This window comes from Trachypithecus francoisi, unplaced genomic scaffold (assembly GCF_009764315.1).
Source record: "Trachypithecus francoisi isolate TF-2019V2 unplaced genomic scaffold, Tfra_2.0 Lachesis_group2, whole genome shotgun sequence".
Classification (NCBI taxonomy): Eukaryota; Metazoa; Chordata; class Mammalia; order Primates; family Cercopithecidae; genus Trachypithecus; species Trachypithecus francoisi.
Window position 1 is genome coordinate 106238328 of NW_022681465.1, and position 19395 is coordinate 106257722.

General features: G+C 37.6%; 1 protein-coding gene and 1 non-coding gene across 4 annotated transcripts in view; both read right to left on the reverse strand.

Annotated features, from left to right (window-relative positions):
- Positions 1 to 19395, reverse strand: part of POC5 (POC5 centriolar protein) — a 38609-nt gene that overhangs the window by 17887 nt on the left and 1327 nt on the right. The window contains exons 2-7 of one of the 3 annotated variants that reach the window (XM_033179901.1): positions 15994 to 16091; positions 10613 to 10751; positions 8261 to 8344; positions 4846 to 5051; positions 2931 to 3107; positions 769 to 873 (exon numbers count right to left, since the gene is read on the reverse strand). In XM_033179901.1, the coding sequence (XP_033035792.1) occupies positions 769 to 873; positions 2931 to 3107; positions 4846 to 5051; positions 8261 to 8344; positions 10613 to 10751; positions 15994 to 16077 (795 nt within the window). In that variant the 5' untranslated portion in view covers positions 16078 to 16091. Of the gene's footprint in view, positions 1 to 768; positions 874 to 2930; positions 3108 to 4845; positions 5052 to 8260; positions 8345 to 10612; positions 10752 to 15547; positions 15623 to 15993; positions 16092 to 19395 lie in introns of those variants that run through there. The other 2 variants (XM_033179902.1, XM_033179904.1) reach the window with 2 other exon arrangements.
- On the reverse strand, positions 12360 to 12463 carry LOC117066186. The gene has a single exon (XR_004430180.1). It is a non-coding gene; the product is annotated as a U6 spliceosomal RNA (small nuclear RNA).

A 19395-nucleotide genomic window follows, 5' to 3' on the forward strand; every position in this document is an offset into this window, starting at 1 on the left:
AGCTTTTTCCTAAAACACTAATCTCTTGGAAACTAAATACACAGAGATTACTCCATAGCTCACATGAATATACACGGAAAACATATATATATATATTATATATTCATCTTCTATACTCATGTGTCTCTAAACTCTATCTTCTTGGGGGATATACTCTCATACTTTTCCACTTGTGATACAACAATTTATTATTCTCTTTCAGTTCACTATTTACTGATATACCAACTCAGCTCTTACTTAAAAGATGTTCAAGTCAAAACGATATATTACAAGCTAAGGATAACTTTAAAAAAGCTATACAGGTATGGCTTTCTCTGACTCTCACTCTACCGCAAGTCTATATAACAAACATTTATATTGTGATTTAACGTATAAATATAGTAAAGCCTCTTTATGAATAAGTTGTATTCAGGCATTTTAAAAGTAGAAACAATATAGGAAGCATTTGATATATTAAAGGTAATTTTTTTCTCCAAAAACCTCATCTGAGGGGTTCTATTACTAGGGCATTTACAATTTAGGAACAATCCTTATTAACCCACTATGAAGCAGGAAATGATGTATCTATTGTAATATATATTATATGTCTATAAGACCTAAAATGTATTTTTTCCAAACTACATCAAAATCAAATTCCTTTGAAATAAGAGGAATGTTAAATCACAAATTCATTTTGACTTATTAGAAAACAACTATAATAAGTGATCCTGAGTGCTTCTGAATTCAGAAGTCTAACATCCATCAGCTGTCTTCTGCTTTGACACTTACGTCCTGTCTGGCTCTGACATGGCCTATTCGCCAGTGGAAGAATGTTCTCATCAACTCTATCTTTTCCTTTTGCTTGCCTATGGCATGAGACAAGCTAGAAATCACCTGTGAAAACAGCAATTAACCCAATTATTGTGATATTACAATAACAGCAGTTGGTAAAGTGATTTTCTCATACATCAAAAAATGCTAGAGAGGATAGGTATGGATCACTACTATATTCATTCAGTTAACCTTATTATTATCTTTAAAAAGACAATAAAACTTTCTCACATGAATATACTAGATATCAACTAATGAACAGGAACAAAAGAAAGAAATCTTCATTATGTGTATAGAGTAATCACCAATAAAGAGTTTATGTATATGCAAATTAGCCACTGACATTCAATTCAGGTAAACAATTATACATTTGAAAGTTCTTCTATATACACCATGTCTTCATTTGCTAGATTTGAGGGCAGGGGCCAGAATATTTAGATATTTAAATATTTTTCTGGTCCCTACTACTACCTTGGATATAGAAGTTCCTCAAAAACTGTCCAATGATTTTCTGGATTAAACAAACCCATAAAAGCAAATAATAGTTATATTATTTGCTTATTAGTTATATGTTATATATATAACTATTAATAACATGTTATACATGTAACTATTAATAACATGTTATATATAACATGTTATATGTTATTAATATGTTATATGAAGATGTACTTCTTCAGTGATATTACTCTTGTTCTTAAAAAAAAATTCACAAGGCTTTAAAATCCTAAGATAATATTCTCTCTTATAAAAGAACTGAATAACTGAAATAAATTTCTAAAAACAGTCACATTAGAAAGAGATTTTGTAAATTGGGCACATTTACCAAGAGATATTTATACCTGTTCTTTAAATAATTTCCAAAGAGGAAAAGGGCATACATTCTAAGATACTGGAAATATTCTATGTGTTAAGATGAATGGTAGAACACGTCTATCCACTTTACTCATTCTCATAAACTGAACATATGATATCTATATTCTTTGTGATACTTCAAAATAAAAAAAATTAAACTTAAAATATTTCAAAACCATAGAACAGAATTTTGAGTATAACAAAGAAAATGACTGACATTAAAATCCATTGTTTCAAAAAAAACAAACTCTACAAAACGTTCAATTTTATACAAAATCAAGATATGTTTAAAAAAATTATAGTCTTTAATTCATGAAAACACTTAAGTGCTGCTTCTGCAGGCGAGCAGCTGAGGTGTCTGCCCAAGTCCCCCTCTTCTGAACACCACCACTCTCCTATCCATAAGTGGATGCCCATCCGGACATCCATTTATAGCAGGGCACAGATTTGTTGCCCATCTGCTTTGTTCCAGGTACTGTGTCAGGAGGCAAAAAATTAGCACAGACTTGAATTACCCTCAAATTCTTAAGAAGCTAAAGGAAAGTGAAATAAAAGATGTTCTCTGTGTTTATCAATAAAACGAAGAAAGACTTCATTAATGAAAACACACCCATCACTGATAGAATTTGAGATGCTTAAACCCAGGCTTGGTGGTATGCACCTGCAGTCCCTGGCAGGGGCTGAGGCAGGAGGATCACTTGAGCCCAGGAGTTTGAGGTTGCAGTGAGCTACCATTATGCCTATGAATAGCCACTGTTCTCCAGTCTGGGCAACATAGTAAGACCCCGTTTCAAAAAGAGAGAGAGTAAAAAAGAATTTGAGATGCTTAAAATGACCCCTGAAAGGATGGTTTAAAATGTAGAAAATGCTGATTCCTTCACGTTCTCTTAAGGTTAGTTATGAAGAAAGGATTAGAAAGAAAAAAACTAGTGTACTTACATTTACCACATACTCTTTTAAAAAAAAATTTTAATTGACAAATCATAATAGTTTCATATATTTATGGGCTACAAGGTGCTGTTTTAATATGGTTTACAAAGCAAACACTCTTAAAACATCAAGAACATCAAGGACACTGAAGTCAATGGTGAGGGTAAAATGACATTACGCTGATATGTTTAACAGGAAGAATAAATCAGATGGCCACGAATTTTTCTGTCAGTTTCTGATAGAAACTATCTTGTATGAAGTAATCATTTCTTAGAATATATTATTTAGCAAGACATTTACTGAATCTCAATTTAAAAAAATATAAAAAAGAAGACCTCATCTTTCCTCCCAATGGAGATTTCAAAGGTTTTTTGCAGCTCCTTCAAGTCATTGATCTGATTACACAGTTGTTTTAAATGTGCTGCATGTTTTTCTTTCTCTTTTCTCATTTCCATTCGGTGCCAGTCAATAAAATTAAGTCTCCATTTACTTAGCTCAGATATGATGTTTGTCTGAAAAATTGATATAGTGACAATTAAGTAGTTTGTTCATTAATGCCACTTCTTAAAACTACACTGAAATTAAGAAACATTAAAAAAAAACAGAACAAGCAATCAACACAAAAGCCATTAAAACAATTGGAACACACTAATGAAAAACATGTCAGTTTAACAGTTACAGGTCTGTGCAGTTCACAGTCATCATACTAGGGAAGCTAATTTTTTCCTATTTTAAGTAATTTTGTATGAAATCTTGTTGTCATTTCAAAAAAATTTCAGGCCTCATTCACTATGTTCCTTTGTTTATTCAAGGATTAAATGTCCATATGAAGATGGATCAGGAATAAAGGGAAACCCAGAACAATGGCATAGGCTAAGCCATATTGACTCAGAAGTTATTTAGAAATGGGTGATGGAGGAAACCATGGATACTTTTTTTCCCAAGCCATTTATCACAGATTATTATCTGTATAATGGACTGCTAAGTTCTGCCACCCTACTGACTGGCATAAATAAAAAGACCAAATAATAATTTGTTATTAAAAAAACTGGACAACATATTAACTAAACACAATTTAAATGGTTGGTGGTACAATACTCCAACTGACTTACACTATTATAAAGTATGAAACCCGTTCCAGGGGGAAAATGGTAAAACTACGCTGACGAATTATTTCTAGAATTTAAGGTTCCAAATGAGGGAAAAATATAAATGCCACAGAACTCATATGGCCATAATTTCTCTATATATGTGAATATGCAACTTAGTTTCCTCAAATTATATGTTTCAGAAAAACTGTCATTTTCTCCAGTTTTTTAATAATAGCAAAAAAAAAAAAAAAAAAAAAAAAAAAACCAAAAAACAAAAAGCAAACAAAAAACCCACTTGCCACTTCTGCAATACTTTCTTTTACTTAAGGTCAGTAGTATCAAAATAAAAATCAACTTTTATAGATGTATCACTTCTACATCATGGTTGCTATAGGAATGGCTATAAAATGAATATCCATTGCTAAAATTGGATCTTTTGTATCACATAAAAGGAGACATTTCCATTAGTCATAACTATGAGATGGTAAAGGCTCAGTATGTCTCAGTTACACACAGGCTGACCATTCAAAGTATCTGCGAAATTCTGTGGAGCATGTAGAACCGTTCCAGCAACCACTTAAAACCTGGCAACTCAAAGTACAGTTGCTGAAGCAGTAGCATCACCTGGGAGCTTCACAGAAATGAGAACACATGGACACAGGGAGGGGAACATCACACATCGGGGCCTGTCAGGGGATGGGGGGCAAGGGGAGGGAGAGCATTAGGACAAATACCTAATGCATGCGGGGCTTAAAACCTAGATGGCTGGTTGATAGGTACAATACTCCATTGTAGCAAACCATGGCACAAACCACCATGGCACATGTATAACTATGTAACAAACCTGCATGTTCAGCACATGTATCCCATAACTTAAAGTAAAATCAAACAAACAAACAAACAAGAGTCAAAAAAAAAAAAAAAAGTCAAAAAAAACCAAAAAAGAGTCTACTGCATATGAAGCTGCAGCTTAACAGGCTCCCCCTATGATTCATAAATACATTAAAGATTGAGAAGCAAGACTTAAGACACTAAACTGATCTCAGGAAATAAAAGATTTTTAAAAAGTTTAACTCAAAAAAACAAAACAAAACAGTATAAACGAGAGTAAAACTATTATATTACATACTAAACCATCGTAACTGAACAACTGCTGTACCTTAAGACCTGAACTCCAAATATCAAGTACATTTTCCATCTTCTGAAGATTTTCATCAGAAACAAGAAAATCGCCCACAAGTATTTCATGGGCATCTGTATGACTAGAATTTGTTGCTGGTGAGGAAGAGTCAGCTAAAAGATGTGAACTGAAAAAATCCATGACCGGATGAGAAGGCTTCCTCGGCGATAACACTGGTGATGACTCTAGAATAAAAGAAAAGTTGTAGCTGTCAAGCCAAATTGAAAATAACTCAAGTTGGTAAGGAACCATGTTGGAAGGCTAAAAGATGTCTGCTACCTATGGAGGCTGAGAGAAATGCAGAGAAACTACCTTTCAGGCGTACCTTAATCTATTTTTAATTTCAGTACTGTCACTGATTTAGCACCGACTGGCATGAGATAACCTCCTATACTCCCAATCCCTTCTCCCCCAGCAAATGACCTCTATCCCAAATAAGGATCCTTCATATATTCAGGTCCAGGCTCAGCTGAAACTATCATCATCTGTATTACATCACCATTAATGAAGTGTTTTCTGTTTCTGTAACAAAAACATTATAAAGATTAGTTCTCATAACACATGCTACCCTAAAAAATAGGTATTATTATCTCCATTTTACTGATGAGGAACTGAGGTTCAGAAAGAGTTAAGTAATTGACCAAGGTCAGTGTGGTTGTATATAGGTCAATATTACTCCATAAATTTAACACTGGGATTGGTTTCAATACTATTAAAGTTTGGCCGGGCGTGGTGGCTCATGCCTGTAATCTTAGCACTTTGGGAGGCCAAGGTGGGCAGATCACGAGGTCTAGAGATTGAGACCATCCTGGCCAACATGGTGAAACCCCATCTCTACTAAAAATACAAAAATTAGCTGGGCGTGGTGATGTGTGCCTGTAGTCCCAGCTACTCGGGAAGCTGAGGTAGGAGAATGGTGTGAACCCAGGAGGCGGAGGTTGCAGTGAGCTGAGATCATGCCACTGCACTCCAGCCTGGTGACAGAGTGACACTCTGTTTCCAAAAAAACCCAAACCCCACCCCCACAAAAAAAACCCATTAAAATTAAACAATATAACTAGAAAGAGACTCATAATTTAGTTTTGCAGATACTCTGTTGAAAGTACCCTGTTAGGCTTCAATATATAAGTGAGAAATATACACATCTCTATATGTATGTGCATACATATAAAAGGCTCATCCCCTATCCATATACAGGGAGGTGGGGGAGAGTCAGGGCCCTAAAGAGAACTGGTATCTATTTCTAAAAGAGCACTGAAAGGCTGAGCGCGGTGGCTCATGCCTGTAATCCCAGCACTTTGGGAGGCCGAGGTGGGCGAATCATGAGGTCAGGAGTTCAAGACCAGCCTGGCCAACATGGTGAAACCCTATCTCTACTAAAAATACAAAAAATTTGCTGGGTGTGGTGGCATGTGCCTATAGTCCTAGCTACTTGGGAGGTTGAGGCAGGTGAATTGCTTGAACCTGGGAGGCTGAGGTTGCAGCGAGCTGAGACCACGCCACTGCACTCTAGCCTGGGTGACAGAGCGAGACACTGCCTCAAAAAAAAAAAAAAGTACTGAGAAAGAAAAGTTAATATTTTCTCACATATTTATGCCAGAATTAGAGACTATCTGTCATCACTTGTCACATACCTCACATTTGCTACGAGCATCCTAATAACAGAGATGGAAGAGCTTTCTTCTTATTGAATGAAAGATGAATCTATGATAGAAAACTTGTTACTTAAAAGTATTTCAAGAATTCCTTTTTAAAATTTGTAAGATTTTAATTTTTTTGCAAACATATTCTGCTTATGTAAAGACTTCTTTGCAAAAGGGAAAATAATTCCTTAAGATGTGTGTTTGGTATAAAAAACAACACAAGGTCTGCGCTAGTCACACTATGAAATGCTACCTGCATGTTCTGAGGATGGTGAAGAAACCCAAAGAACAGGTGGAATGACAATGTACATGAATATTCTCTTTTACTTGATTTTGCCAACTAGATCTGTACTCATAAAGAAAGCAATAGACTCTGCTTTTCAATTTAAAAAATATCTCAACACTCACCTTTTAAGAAATCAAATCGGCCGCGTGCGGTGGCTCAAGCCTGTAATCCCAGCACTTTGGGAGGCCGAGACGGGCGGATCACGAGGTCAGGAGATCGAGACCATCCTGGCTAACACGGTGAAACCCCGTCTCTACTAAAAAATACAAAAAAACTAGCCGGGCGAGGTGGCGGGCGCCTGTAGTCCCAGATACTCTGGAGGCTGAGGCAGGAGAATAGCGTGAACCCGGGAGGCGGAGCTTGCAGTGAGCTGAGATCCGGCCACTGCAATCCAGCCTGGGCGACAGAGCAAGACTCCGTCTCAAAAAAAAAAAAAAAAGAAATCAAATCATGTAACTTCAGAACTTGGAAGGGCTGTCAGAGATTATGGTGTCTAAGACTTCTACTTACAAGTGAAGAAACTAAGGGATACAGGCATTACTTATGTGGTGGCAAAAACGGTTACCACATTAAATAACATTAAATAGAAAAATATTCCACAATATTACATTTTAATTATTTTAATTATTCTGACTGTCAAGAAAAAAGTTCAGTCCAGTTCTAGTATGCTTTTAAAAGCTCTTTAAAGCCAGGCATGGTGGCTCATGCCTATAATTCCAGCATTTTGGGAGGCCAAGGCAAGTGGATCACTCGATCTTAGGAATTTGAGACCAGTCTGGAAAACATAGTGAGATCTCAGCGCTACAGAAAATTTAAAAATTAGCTGGGTGTGGTGCCATGTGCCTGTAGTCCCAGCTACTGAGGGAGGGGGCGCTGAGGCAGGAGGATCACTTGAGCCAAGCAGGTTGAGGCTGCAGGGAGCCCTGCACTCTAGCCTGGGTGACAGAGTGAGATCCTGTCTCAAAAACAAAACAAAATAACAAAAACAAAAAACAACCCCCCCAAAGTCTCTTTAAGATTTGCTAATCTTTCCTTGTAACAAAGACAAAGCAGACTTTTAAAGAAAAACACTAAATGATAGAACAGGTGGCATAAAGATAGGATGAAAATTCTTACATTGGTACGCAAATGCCTGAAAGTTGGGAAACAGTGCATTGGTTTACATAAAAACTTGAATTGGTCAAACTATATAATATGCCATTAAATCTTTTAAAAGACTTGCCCTCTAACTTAGAAATTTTAAGAAAGGATACTACACACTATAATGCATTGACCTGTCTTAGTTGTACTATTTTGGAATTTTATAAAATTATTTTAAATATTATCACTTAAATTGGTGACAATAGCATTTTAAAATCCTGCCAAAAAGTAATATGCTGAGATTATTCCTCTTACTACATAGATATTATTCATCAAACCACAAAATATTATATATTAATACAAATAAGCTAAAGAAAATTAATACCATCTGTCTTTGAATGACTTGAAATATTGAAATCACATCCTTTTCCAACTTCTATTGCAGTTTCTCTTACTTCAGAGTTATTTCCTGCCAAAAGGAAAGCTTTTTAAAATTAAATGGAACCACTCTTAAATGTCTAATCACACGTAATTTAATAAGGTAGCAGTACATAAAAAAGATTTTAGAACAAACAAAATACAACATGCCAGGGATATAGGAACACTAAACAAGAAGAGATAAAAATCTGAGACTAGAAAAAGACTTACTATATCATTGATAAGCTCCAACTTACACACCAAATATAGATGAGAGATAATGTAGTCTACTACAGCATTCAATTCACACTAAGAGAGTAAGTGGGTAAATGACATTAGAACTTGGGAAAGGATCTGCTCTCTTAAGACACTGGGTATTTCCAGAGGCCCACTGCTTTTCACTAGCCACAATCAAACTAAGGTGGCACCGGCTCCCCCAAACAAGGACTTCCTGGCTTCCACTTCAGGAACCTATAGTCAACAGATGGCAAAAAGGAAACTGGGAAAAACCTCTCAAGAATGACTGTTAGAGGCTTATACATATGTTGTCAATTTCCACATATCATGCCTTGTATCAAGCAGCTGAGATACCAAGAATAAAGAGAATGTGGGATGATGAATTTACATAGAAGACTTTAACAAAGTCTACTTGTGGGCCGGGCGCGGTGGCTCAAGCCTGTAATCCCAGCACTTTGGGAGGCCGAGACGGGCGGATCACGAGGTCAGGAGATCGAGACCATCCTGGCTAACACGGTGAAACCCCGTCTCTACTAAAAATACAAAAACTAGCCGGGCGAGGTGGCGGGCGCCTGTAGTCCCAGCTACTCAGGAGGCTGAGGCAGGAGAATGGCGTAAACCTGGGAGACGGAGCTTGCAGTGAGCTGAGATCCGGCCACTGCACTCCAGTCCGGGCGACAGAGCGAGACTCCGCCTCAAAAAAAAAAAAAACAAAGTCTACTTGTGAATCTCAAGATGACTAAAGAATATCTAAACTTACTACATATTGTGTGTTTCAATCTCAAATCCTTTTTGGAAATGGCAGAGAATAAATAAATGCTATTTTACATAAGAGAAAAGAGCAATGGTCTTAAATCCCAGGTCATTACCTTGAACCTGTTAACTATAGCATCTGGAAAGTTGTTTCTTTCTTTTTTTTTTTTTTTTTAAACAGAGTCTTGCTCTGTTGCCCCAGCTGAAGTGCAGTGGCATAATCATGACACACTGCAGCTTTGAACTCCTGAGCTCAGGCAATCCTCCCACCCCAGCCTCCCGAGGTGCTGGGACTATAGGCTGCTCTGCCTGGCTAATTTTTTTATAGAGATAGGGTCTTGCTATGTTGCCTAGGCTTGTCTCAAACTCCTGAGGTCAAGTGATCCTCCTGCCTCAGCCTCTCAAAGTACTAGCATTACAAGCATGAGCCACTGCCTGGCCTATATTTTAAGGCTCTCATCCTGTGGTCCCATTTGTTGTTCCACTGCAATAGGCCAAAGACCGAGGAGCAGTGAAAAATCCATGTCTACAGACAGTGAGAGACAACAGACACTAGAGCTATGACTTAGCAGAAGCCCAGGAGCCTTTGGCCTCTGAGTAGGCTATATCATATGCCTTCAAGGACAGGGATCCTTGGAGTTATGCCTATAGTGTGATAACTGTTCCTTATCAGAACTGTTTTAGGAAGGCTTTCTGTGCCCTTTGAAAGAACATTTATTTAGAGTTTGGGATGTTGTCTTCACCTGAATAAGGAATGGAGGTTAAAGGAACTTTATCCTCTTTCCTCCACCTTTCACTCATCTATCAACACACATCCTGGTTTGTAGTAGCTTTCAGTTCTATTGCTGACATGGTCCACAGATAGGTTCACCTTTGTGATAATTATTCAAACAGTCCTCCAGGCCCATATAAATACCGCTGATAAAGCACTAGCATGAGGTTTGTAAAGTAATTTAAGAGACTCTCAGGGCTAACATCTTTAATTTTAGGCTTGGGCATTTAGTTTTCAAGTTAATCCTGGCATAAAACTGTTGGAACAAGTACTGAGATACAACATACCTAAAAGCCATGTAGTTGCCATAGTGTTGCTTCAACTTTATTATTCTTCATAAAAGTAAGAGTCAAATGAAGTTCAAAGAAAAATCAAGCTGTCATATGAGAGTCAGGAATAATACATTAAACTATAAAAAGCTCCCCTAGATGATACTAATACACACAAATGGTCGAGAAGAATCCCTGATCTGGACAGGCATTTTCACAATCCTGTCAGGATCATTAATAAACTCAGTAATATGTTAAATTAAGAGATATCTTGAAAAATATATATAACCTTGACTATGAAGAATATCATGAATTGTAGACATTCTGACATCTGGCACCAATTCTCCCTTAGGATGAGATGACTGTGAAGCACCGGGTTCAATATTTGGAGTCACTATAGCATAACGAAGCAGCTCTTCATATTCTTCCTAAGAGAGGCCAATAATCAATAATGTAGTGTAACAGTTACAATGTTATATTCAACTGAATTTGTTTTTAAGGAATTTAATTACCATAATAGAGTCACATGCTTATTATATTACAAAGTTTTAGCACTTATTCCCAGCTTGAGTTCTTTGAGTGCTTCTTGTGTGATTTTCACATTTATGATTAACAGTTTGAAGAGGGCAGGGCGCAGTGACTCATGCCTGTAAACTCAGCACTTTGAGAGGCTGAGGCAGGAGGATGGCTTGAAGCCTGAGCAACAAAGCGAGATCTCTACAAAAAACTTTTTACAAAAATTTGCTAGGCGTGGTGGTGTGTGCCTGTAGTTCTAGCTACTCAGGAGGCTGAGGCAGGAGGACCACTTAAGCCTAGGAACTGGAGGCTGCAGTGAGACAAGATGGCACCACTGCACCCCAGCCTGGGTGACAGAGCAAGATCCTGTCTCTGGGGAAGCAACAACAAAGTCTGAAGAGGTGATAAGATTCTGTGAGTGACTCAACACTGAATCAAAAGTGTTCTATCACTTAATTTTAGATATCAGATCACTTTAATTGAAGATGGGACATGCTATTAAAAAGACACCACTTTCAGAATTAAATAAAAATTATGTAACCCAAACAAAATATAGAAGCAAATTGGATATTTAAGCTTATAAAACCGCAATGGCCTTCTATTCACCCCCAATTTCAAATGTACATTTATCAAGGCAGCTTAACTGTTTTTATTAACTGACTTTGTGAGAAATAAATGTCACATATCTGAATTTACAAAATAAATCTACACTACTGTAGTTTTGTTTTCATCTCTTTTTTTATATTGGAATTTAAGTAAAATTGTTTTAAAAAAGGTTTATGCTTTTATATACTGAAAACTGCTAGCTTTTATGGCAATTACACGTACCAGAGTGACCTGGTTTGCGCTTCTACCTTAATTTACATTTTTTCTTTTTCTCTTTGTTTTTTTGAGATGGAGTCTTACTAGAGTGCAGTGGCATGGTCTTGGCTCACTGCAACCTCCGCCTCCCAGGTTCAAGCAATTCTCCTGCCTCAGCCTCCTGGGTAGCTGGGATTACGGGTTTGTACCACCATGCCTGCCTAATTTTTGTACTTTTAGTAGAGACGGGGTTTCACCATGTTGGTCAGTCTGGTCTTGAACTCCTGACCTCTTGATCTGCAGCCTTGGACTCCCAAAGTGCTAGGATTACAGGTGTGAGCCACAGCACCCAGCCTGATTCATGTATTTAACATAGAAACTTACATGCAGTAAATGTTAGGTATAGCAAATACTGATTTTTATATACTTTAAGGCTAACAACAGAAAAGGAAGAGAGAGATATTCCAAAGATAAAATCTTTAGAAAATTCAAACAGAATCTCCTTCATATTGCTATAATTAACCATTTTTGTTAGCGATGTCACCTTCATGACAATAAACATCTGTCTGAGTTTTAAACTTACATTTCCTAGTAGCAAATAAAAATCAGTATTTTACATAATGGTTATCACCAAGATGGAAGGCTCTTAATAGGAAACAAATCATTTAGGATATCACAATACAACATTGATTTATATTATAAAACTTAAAAAATATTAAAAAATTATAGAACATTTCACGAATTTGCATGTCCTCCTTGCACAGGGACCATGCTAATCTCTGTGCGGCTCCAATTTTAGTGTATGTGCTGCTGAAGTGAGCACCAACATTTAATTTTTACATTGACAAAAGTAACTATGGTTATTTAAATAGATTTAAATATCCTTAAGTTAAAAACAATACACTTTCCAAAGCATATTGGTTTTCCAATTATCAAAAGGAAATTCCCAAAGAGTTTAATAAATTGAGGCCATACACAAGACATTTACTAGTTCCTGTAAACCTGAATGTGAGTTGGTTCTAATAAACTAATACATAAAATTTCAAGTGCATAGAGACTGTAACTAATCCAGCAGCATCCATTGCTTTTTAATTTCTTTAACTTAATAAAGCCCCAGGGTTTGATTTGGGCAAATGGCCATCCAGTTACATTTCCCAGCCTCCTCTGCAGCTAGGTGTGGCCAAGAGACCTGGTCTATGAGATTCGAATGGAAATGATGCATACAACTTTAGGTGAAGTCCTTAAAAAGGAAGCTGCTTCCTTCTAGTCCCCTCTTCCCACCGGCTAGAGGTGGTGCACTGTCAGTGCACCAGTACCTGACAATGCAAACACGGTCAACAGCTCATGGCATAGTAACAAGAGAAGGGATTGGGTCCTCAGATGATCTCAGGACTATGTATCAGCTCAGAATTTACGAGAGAGAGAATCAAACTGTAAGGAACCTACTTAAGCCACCCTTACTTGGTTTCTGTTAAAGCACTATTATACTTCCCAAACAGCCAAAATAAACTTTCGATTTTGGCTAAGAATATATAAAAGTGTGGGCCAGGCGCGGTGGCTCAAGCCTGTAATCCCAGCACTTTGGGAGGCTGAGACGGGCAGATCACGAGGTCAGGAGATCGAGACCATCCTGGCTAACACGGTGAAACCCCGTTTCTACTAAAAAAATACAAAAATCTAGCCGGGCGAGGTGGCGGGCGCCTGTAGTCCCAGCTACTCGGGAGGCTGAGGCAGGAGAATGGCGTAAACCTGGGAGGCGGAGCTTGCAGTGAGCTGAGATCCGGCCACTGCACTCCAGCCCGGGCGACAGAGCGAGACTCCGTCTCAAAAAAAAAAAAAAAAAAAAAATAATATATAGAAGTGTGGCTGTTATGGAGTTATGGACTCTGAATGTTTGTGTACCCTCAAAATTAATATGCTGAAGCCCTAACAGCCAGTGTGGTTGTATTTGGAGATGAGGCCTCCAAGAAAGTAATTAAGGTTAAATAAGGTCATCGGCCGGGGTCCTGATAGCATTAATGTACTCATCAGAAGAGACACCAGGAAGCTTGCGTTCTCTCTCCTCCCACCTGCACGTACTGTACTGAGGAAAGGCCATGTGAAGACACAGCAAGAAGGCACCTGCCTGCAATCCACAGAGAGAGCCCTCACCAGAAACTGACTCTATTGGAGCTGTGATCCAGAACTGTGAGAAGAAAAATGTCTGCTGTTTAAGCCTATGAATTTACAGTATTTTGTTATGGTAGCCTGAGCAGATTAATATGATGGTGATCTTATATTGTGAGGCTCATAAGCTTTTTATAACGTCCCTGCTGTGGTGTCAGTTACAACTAGATTTAGCCAAGTCAGCTCTGCTCAGAGTTAGCCTATTATCACCTCCAGCCTGTAGGAATGGAGGGAGAAGTGGAAGTCAGTGGCTTTCACTTGTGGCTTCCCTAGTCTGACTTCTGTTCTGGATAAGAGAAGGAAAAAAAAAGATCCAAACATATATTTCAATTAATATATTTCACACATATTCATATATTTCATATATTTTACCACAACTGCTATGGCTTACAGGGGAAATAAATAATTATATGTCAATAGTATTCCAGGATCATATATTCCAACTTATTTCAAGAAAAACTTTTTAAAAAATCAGTTATTTAAACGACTATTTTAGAGTTTCATATATGTAGATATAGGCCAAATGAGTTATTTAAAAATAAGAATTCAAAATTAAGAATCAAAATAAATAATATTGCCTTTCTTAATTGCCCAACACAACCTGTGTTAACATTCAAAACTTGTAATTTTGCCCTCCTCCCCAACCTCCAAGAGCTGAATTGATATGACCCTGAAATATAGCTCCACCCATGCCTCAACCATTAGAGTCAGAGCAACTTGGCTGATAGGAGCTGTGGTTAGAGGAAATTTTCAGTGTATAAGCACTATGGATGCTGCCCATCCCTCAGCATTTGCCACCTTCTGGCTTATGAAGCATTCGCATAACAGACAGAGTAACAAAAAAGTCCCTTAAGAGGAATATTGATTTATGAGGGGCTTTTGTATTAAATGTTTGGATTTACATATTTACTACATATGTAAAAATATGTATTTTATGTTATTTTTAAGATTATTTTTTGTATTCATATTTTGAAGTGTTTCCAGTAGTGAAACCCAAAGTAATAACAATGTATGTACAGGGAATATGGAGAGGCTTTCAACTTCAGTCCAAGAACCAGAAGGAATATTAGTTGAAAGTAATAGACTCTCAATTGGGCTTACATTATAGACGGGTAACCAATAACACAAAATAATTTCTGGCAGGTTCTTCTTCCATCTCTCTAAAATTCCACTCTAGAGATTTATTCTTTTGATTTAAAGCTTTGTCTCTTGACAAAATGACAATGTGAGCGCTCACGAGGTGTTTACATTTTAGTATAAATGAGTTAATCAGTTCTATCTTCAAGTTTCAATCAGAGAGCGATGAAGAGTGGAGGAAGTACTGTCACCTGAAGAGAGGACTACATGGGAGAGGTACCATCAAAAGGGAAGGCTAGAGTACAAAAGCTCTGCCACAACTCCAGACTACTTTTATCCTAGTAAATATTCAGATATTTTCCCAATACCTTTCCCATTTTGAAATCCATAATTTCAATTAAAGGAGAAAATTTGTTTCATAAAATATTTTCCTAAAGCTTTTCTCATATTGTACAGAATCAATAACAATTTCATATGCTTAGGCATAAACAGCCTTTCCTCTTGAGTAATATAACTGTAAAATTTAAGATATACCATGTCATTATTCTCTCATTTAAACTCTACTCTAGAAATCTAAATCCATATTTTTGATGATGAAATATTTAGAAATAAGAGAAATTTAAAACATTTCATGCAAATACCACATCTGCTGTAGTCAACTGACCCATTTCATTTTATCTATCAACGTACAGGGCCTGGGCAGCAGATTGTACTGAATGTCGTGACAACAGAGACCAAACCTCAGCAAGTAGAACACAAGGGAATCTTGAGCTCTAGAACTTTGGATGGTTTGATATTGTATTAATTTGCATTAAAAGTGAAAGTAACATTCATGAGAGGTAGCTAAAATGAAAAAAATTTAAAGAAAAAAATGTTTCTTGAACATTTCGGCTTCACCTCTGTGTTGGTTGAAGCCTTTGTACAGTGTTTGAAGAGTTCATCAATATTTTCTGAAAAGTTAAAACAATGTAAAGTAACTCCTAAAATATGTATAGTAATTCCTAAAGTTTGATATTATAAATGAAAAAATTTTTTAAAAATCCCACTTTTCCCTTACATTAATTTGTTTAAAATAAAAAAAACATGATAAATTTAGAAATGTTTTCCTACCTGAAGATTCGAAGAGACAGAACTGCCTGGACTGGAGTCATTTTGCACAACTGGAAGTGAGTATTTCTCCTCATCTGATGACATTCTGCACAAATGCTCTAAAACAGTAGAAGCTAACTTTAGCTTTTTTCCTTGATATTTAGGATAAAATCCTTTCCACATATATATAAGTGCAACAGTATCCAAATCTGCAATCTTCATGTGATATGTTAAAATCATTCATTCAACATATTGAATACCTATAGGCAAAAATCACTGGGCAAAAAATAATTGAAGACCCAGTCCCAATATTAGTGAGTTTATAATGTAGTCAGGGAGATGAGAATACATGAAAGGTTAAAGAAAAATAGAGGATCTTCAGAAAAATTCCCAGTGGGGCCTGTTGAGCATAAGAGATTGTGATCACTGTTCTTGAGCAGTGTGTGACAACCTGGGTGCTGTGTACTTTCCTCTAAGATACAGAACCAAGAGAGAACAAACAATTTGTGCAAATTCCCTTCTTGGGAAACTTACCTTTGGAAATATTATTTTAAGAAAAGTGAGCTTATACAGAACAACAGAATCAAATACATGCATAATTTGTTGAAAGTCCGAATCAAAAAATTATTAAAAGTACTTTTAGTAACAAGTAACCAAACTATTTAAAGAACAAATAGTGACTATTCGAACTATCTGAATATCAGTAATATGTAAGACATTGGTGAGGGATGTAAAATGAAGTCCTTATTCTTAAGGAGTTTACAGTCTGTAGAGAGGGCCAGGCATGTATATTATATAAGAGACCAACTGCTGAATAAACTGCTGATAGGCCCTAAAATAACAGATATAAAGTAGAGAGGTAGGAGTCACTATTTTTCATGGAGTAAGATTGCATGACTGTAAATAAGCAGGAAAGGAGTCAGAGAAAGTTTTTAGAGAAGATGAACCAGGTGCTGAGATCTGAAAGATGAGAAGGTCTCATCCTGAAAGATGGATAAAAGGTATAAACACAGTTGAAGATATTCTAGGCAGTATAGCAATGTAAGCAAAGACACAGAGTCATGGACATGTATGCCAGGAACAGCAAGCAGTTTGGTAAGGCCAAAGCAATGGGTGCAAAGCAAGGATTAGCTAAGGATGAAACAAAAAGTAAGGAGCAGCCAGATCACGGAAGGTCAAGATTTGTCATATTAAAAATCTGGGTGTTTATTTTACACAAGTTATTGAAATATTTTTTAAAAGTTACATGATCAGAAAGATCATTCCAGCAGCGCTGAGGATGAATTTGGATATTAAGAAAGAGAGATCAGGCTGGGCGCGGTGGCTCACGCTTGTAATCCTAGCACTTTGGGAGGCCGAGGTGGGTGGATCACCTGAGGTCAGGAGTTCGAGACCAGCCTGGCCAATATGGCGAAACTCTGTCTCTACTAAAAATACAAAACAATTAGCCGAGTATGGTGGCAGGTGCCTGTAATCCCAGTTACTTGGGAAGCTGAAGCAGGAGAATAGCTAGAACCCTGGGGGTGGAGGTTGCAGTGAGCTGAGATCACACCACTGCACTCCAGCCTGGGTGACAGAGTGAGGCTCCGAGAAAGAAATGAAACGAAACGAAACGAAAAGAGATCAATTGAGAGCTGACTGCAGTAGTCTAAGACATAAATGCTCTCTTTGATAGTAATTAAGGAGATAAATGATGATCTAAGTCTACGAAATAGCAATGGGAAGGGGATGGAGGGTATGACTACAACACAGCTGTGTTATGGTGATGGAAAGAGAAAATGATCAATAGATCAAGGGGCTAAAAATAACTGTTGGTGGCTTCCAGATTTCTGGTTTGGGTAACTAGATGGATAGTGCCACTCACCAAGGCAAGGAAGGTAGGAAGATGAGCAGGTTGCAAGGAAGGACAATGAGTTCCGTATCAGGTGAGTTGGGTGTGAGGTTGCCTCTGAGGCACCAGGGTAAAGCTGCAAGTTTGCAGTCTGTGGTCACACTGGCTATGCAGTGCACCACTCCAAGGACTGCCATTCACAATGGCTACACTGTGAATGGTGTTTCCTGGAGTTAAGCATTGTGGGAGCCCCGCATTGGAAGGTATAAGTTGGAGATCCAGTTTGAGGAATCATTGGCATAACGGGAACTGCTTAAAAAAGGGAATGGATGAGGTCACCTACAAAAAAGGAGTGTAAGAAAAAGCTCTTATCCTGAGGTCCTGTATTAGTATGTTTTCACACTGTTAAAAAGAACTGCCCAGGTCAGGTGCGGTGGCTCACGCCTGCAATCCCAGCACTTTGGAAGGCCGAGGAGGGCAGATTACGAGGTCAGGAGATCAAGACCATCCTGGCTAACATGGTGAAACCCCATCTCTACTAAAAATACAAAAAATTAGCCAGGCATGGTGGGCACCTGTAGTCCCAGCTACTCAGGAGGCTGAGGCAGGAGAATGGCGTGAACACAGGAGGCGGAGCTTGCAGTGAGCTGAGATCGCGCCACTGCTCTCCAGCCTGGGTAATAGTGTGAGGCTCTGTCTCAAAAAAAAAAAAAAAAAAAAAAAACCAAACATAAAAATTCCCAAAAAACTGCCCCAAACTGGGTAATTTATAAAGAAAAGAATTTTAATTGACTGATAGTTTTGCATGTCTGGGGAGGCCTCAGGAAACTTAAACATGGTAGAAGGGGAAGCAGGCACGTCTTAGATGGTGGCAGGCAAGAGAGTAAGTCAGAGAGTGCAGGAAAAACTACCATTTATAAAATAATCAGATCTCTATTTATAAAACAATCAGATCTCGTGAGAATTCACTATCATGAGAATAGCATGGGAGAAATCACCCTTATAATCCAATCACTTCCCTTCCACTACATGTGGAGATTACAATTGAGGATGAGATTTGAGTGGGGACACAAAACCTAAGCATATCAGGTCCCTACACCCAACTTGTATGTAATATTTTTATCATAAATGCAAATGTGTATTTTTCCAGAAAGAAGATCTTTAGCTTTAAATATGTCTTCAGAGGGGACTATAGCCCTAATAAAGTTGAGGACTATGACTGTGAATGAGAAGAGGATTAAAGCCAGAACCACTAACATCTAAAGGGCAAGAGAACAGTCAGCAAAGGAGTCAGCAAAGTCAGAACATTAGAACGATGGGAGCAGCATCACAACTTTGAGAAACTTTGAAAAGAGAACAGAGTTAGATGCCAAAGAACCATGAGGAATGGATAGAATTTGGCGATTAGGAGGTTGCTGTGACATTTGCTTGAACAATTTCAGTGGAAAGTAAAACAATTTCAGGTCTCAGTTACAGTGGGCTGAAAAATAAATGAGAGATGAGGAAATTGAAGTAGAAAAGTAAGATACAGGGAAAAGTGCAAAAATAGAATGGAAACACAGGCTGGAACTAGATTGTGGAAAGGAAAGTTC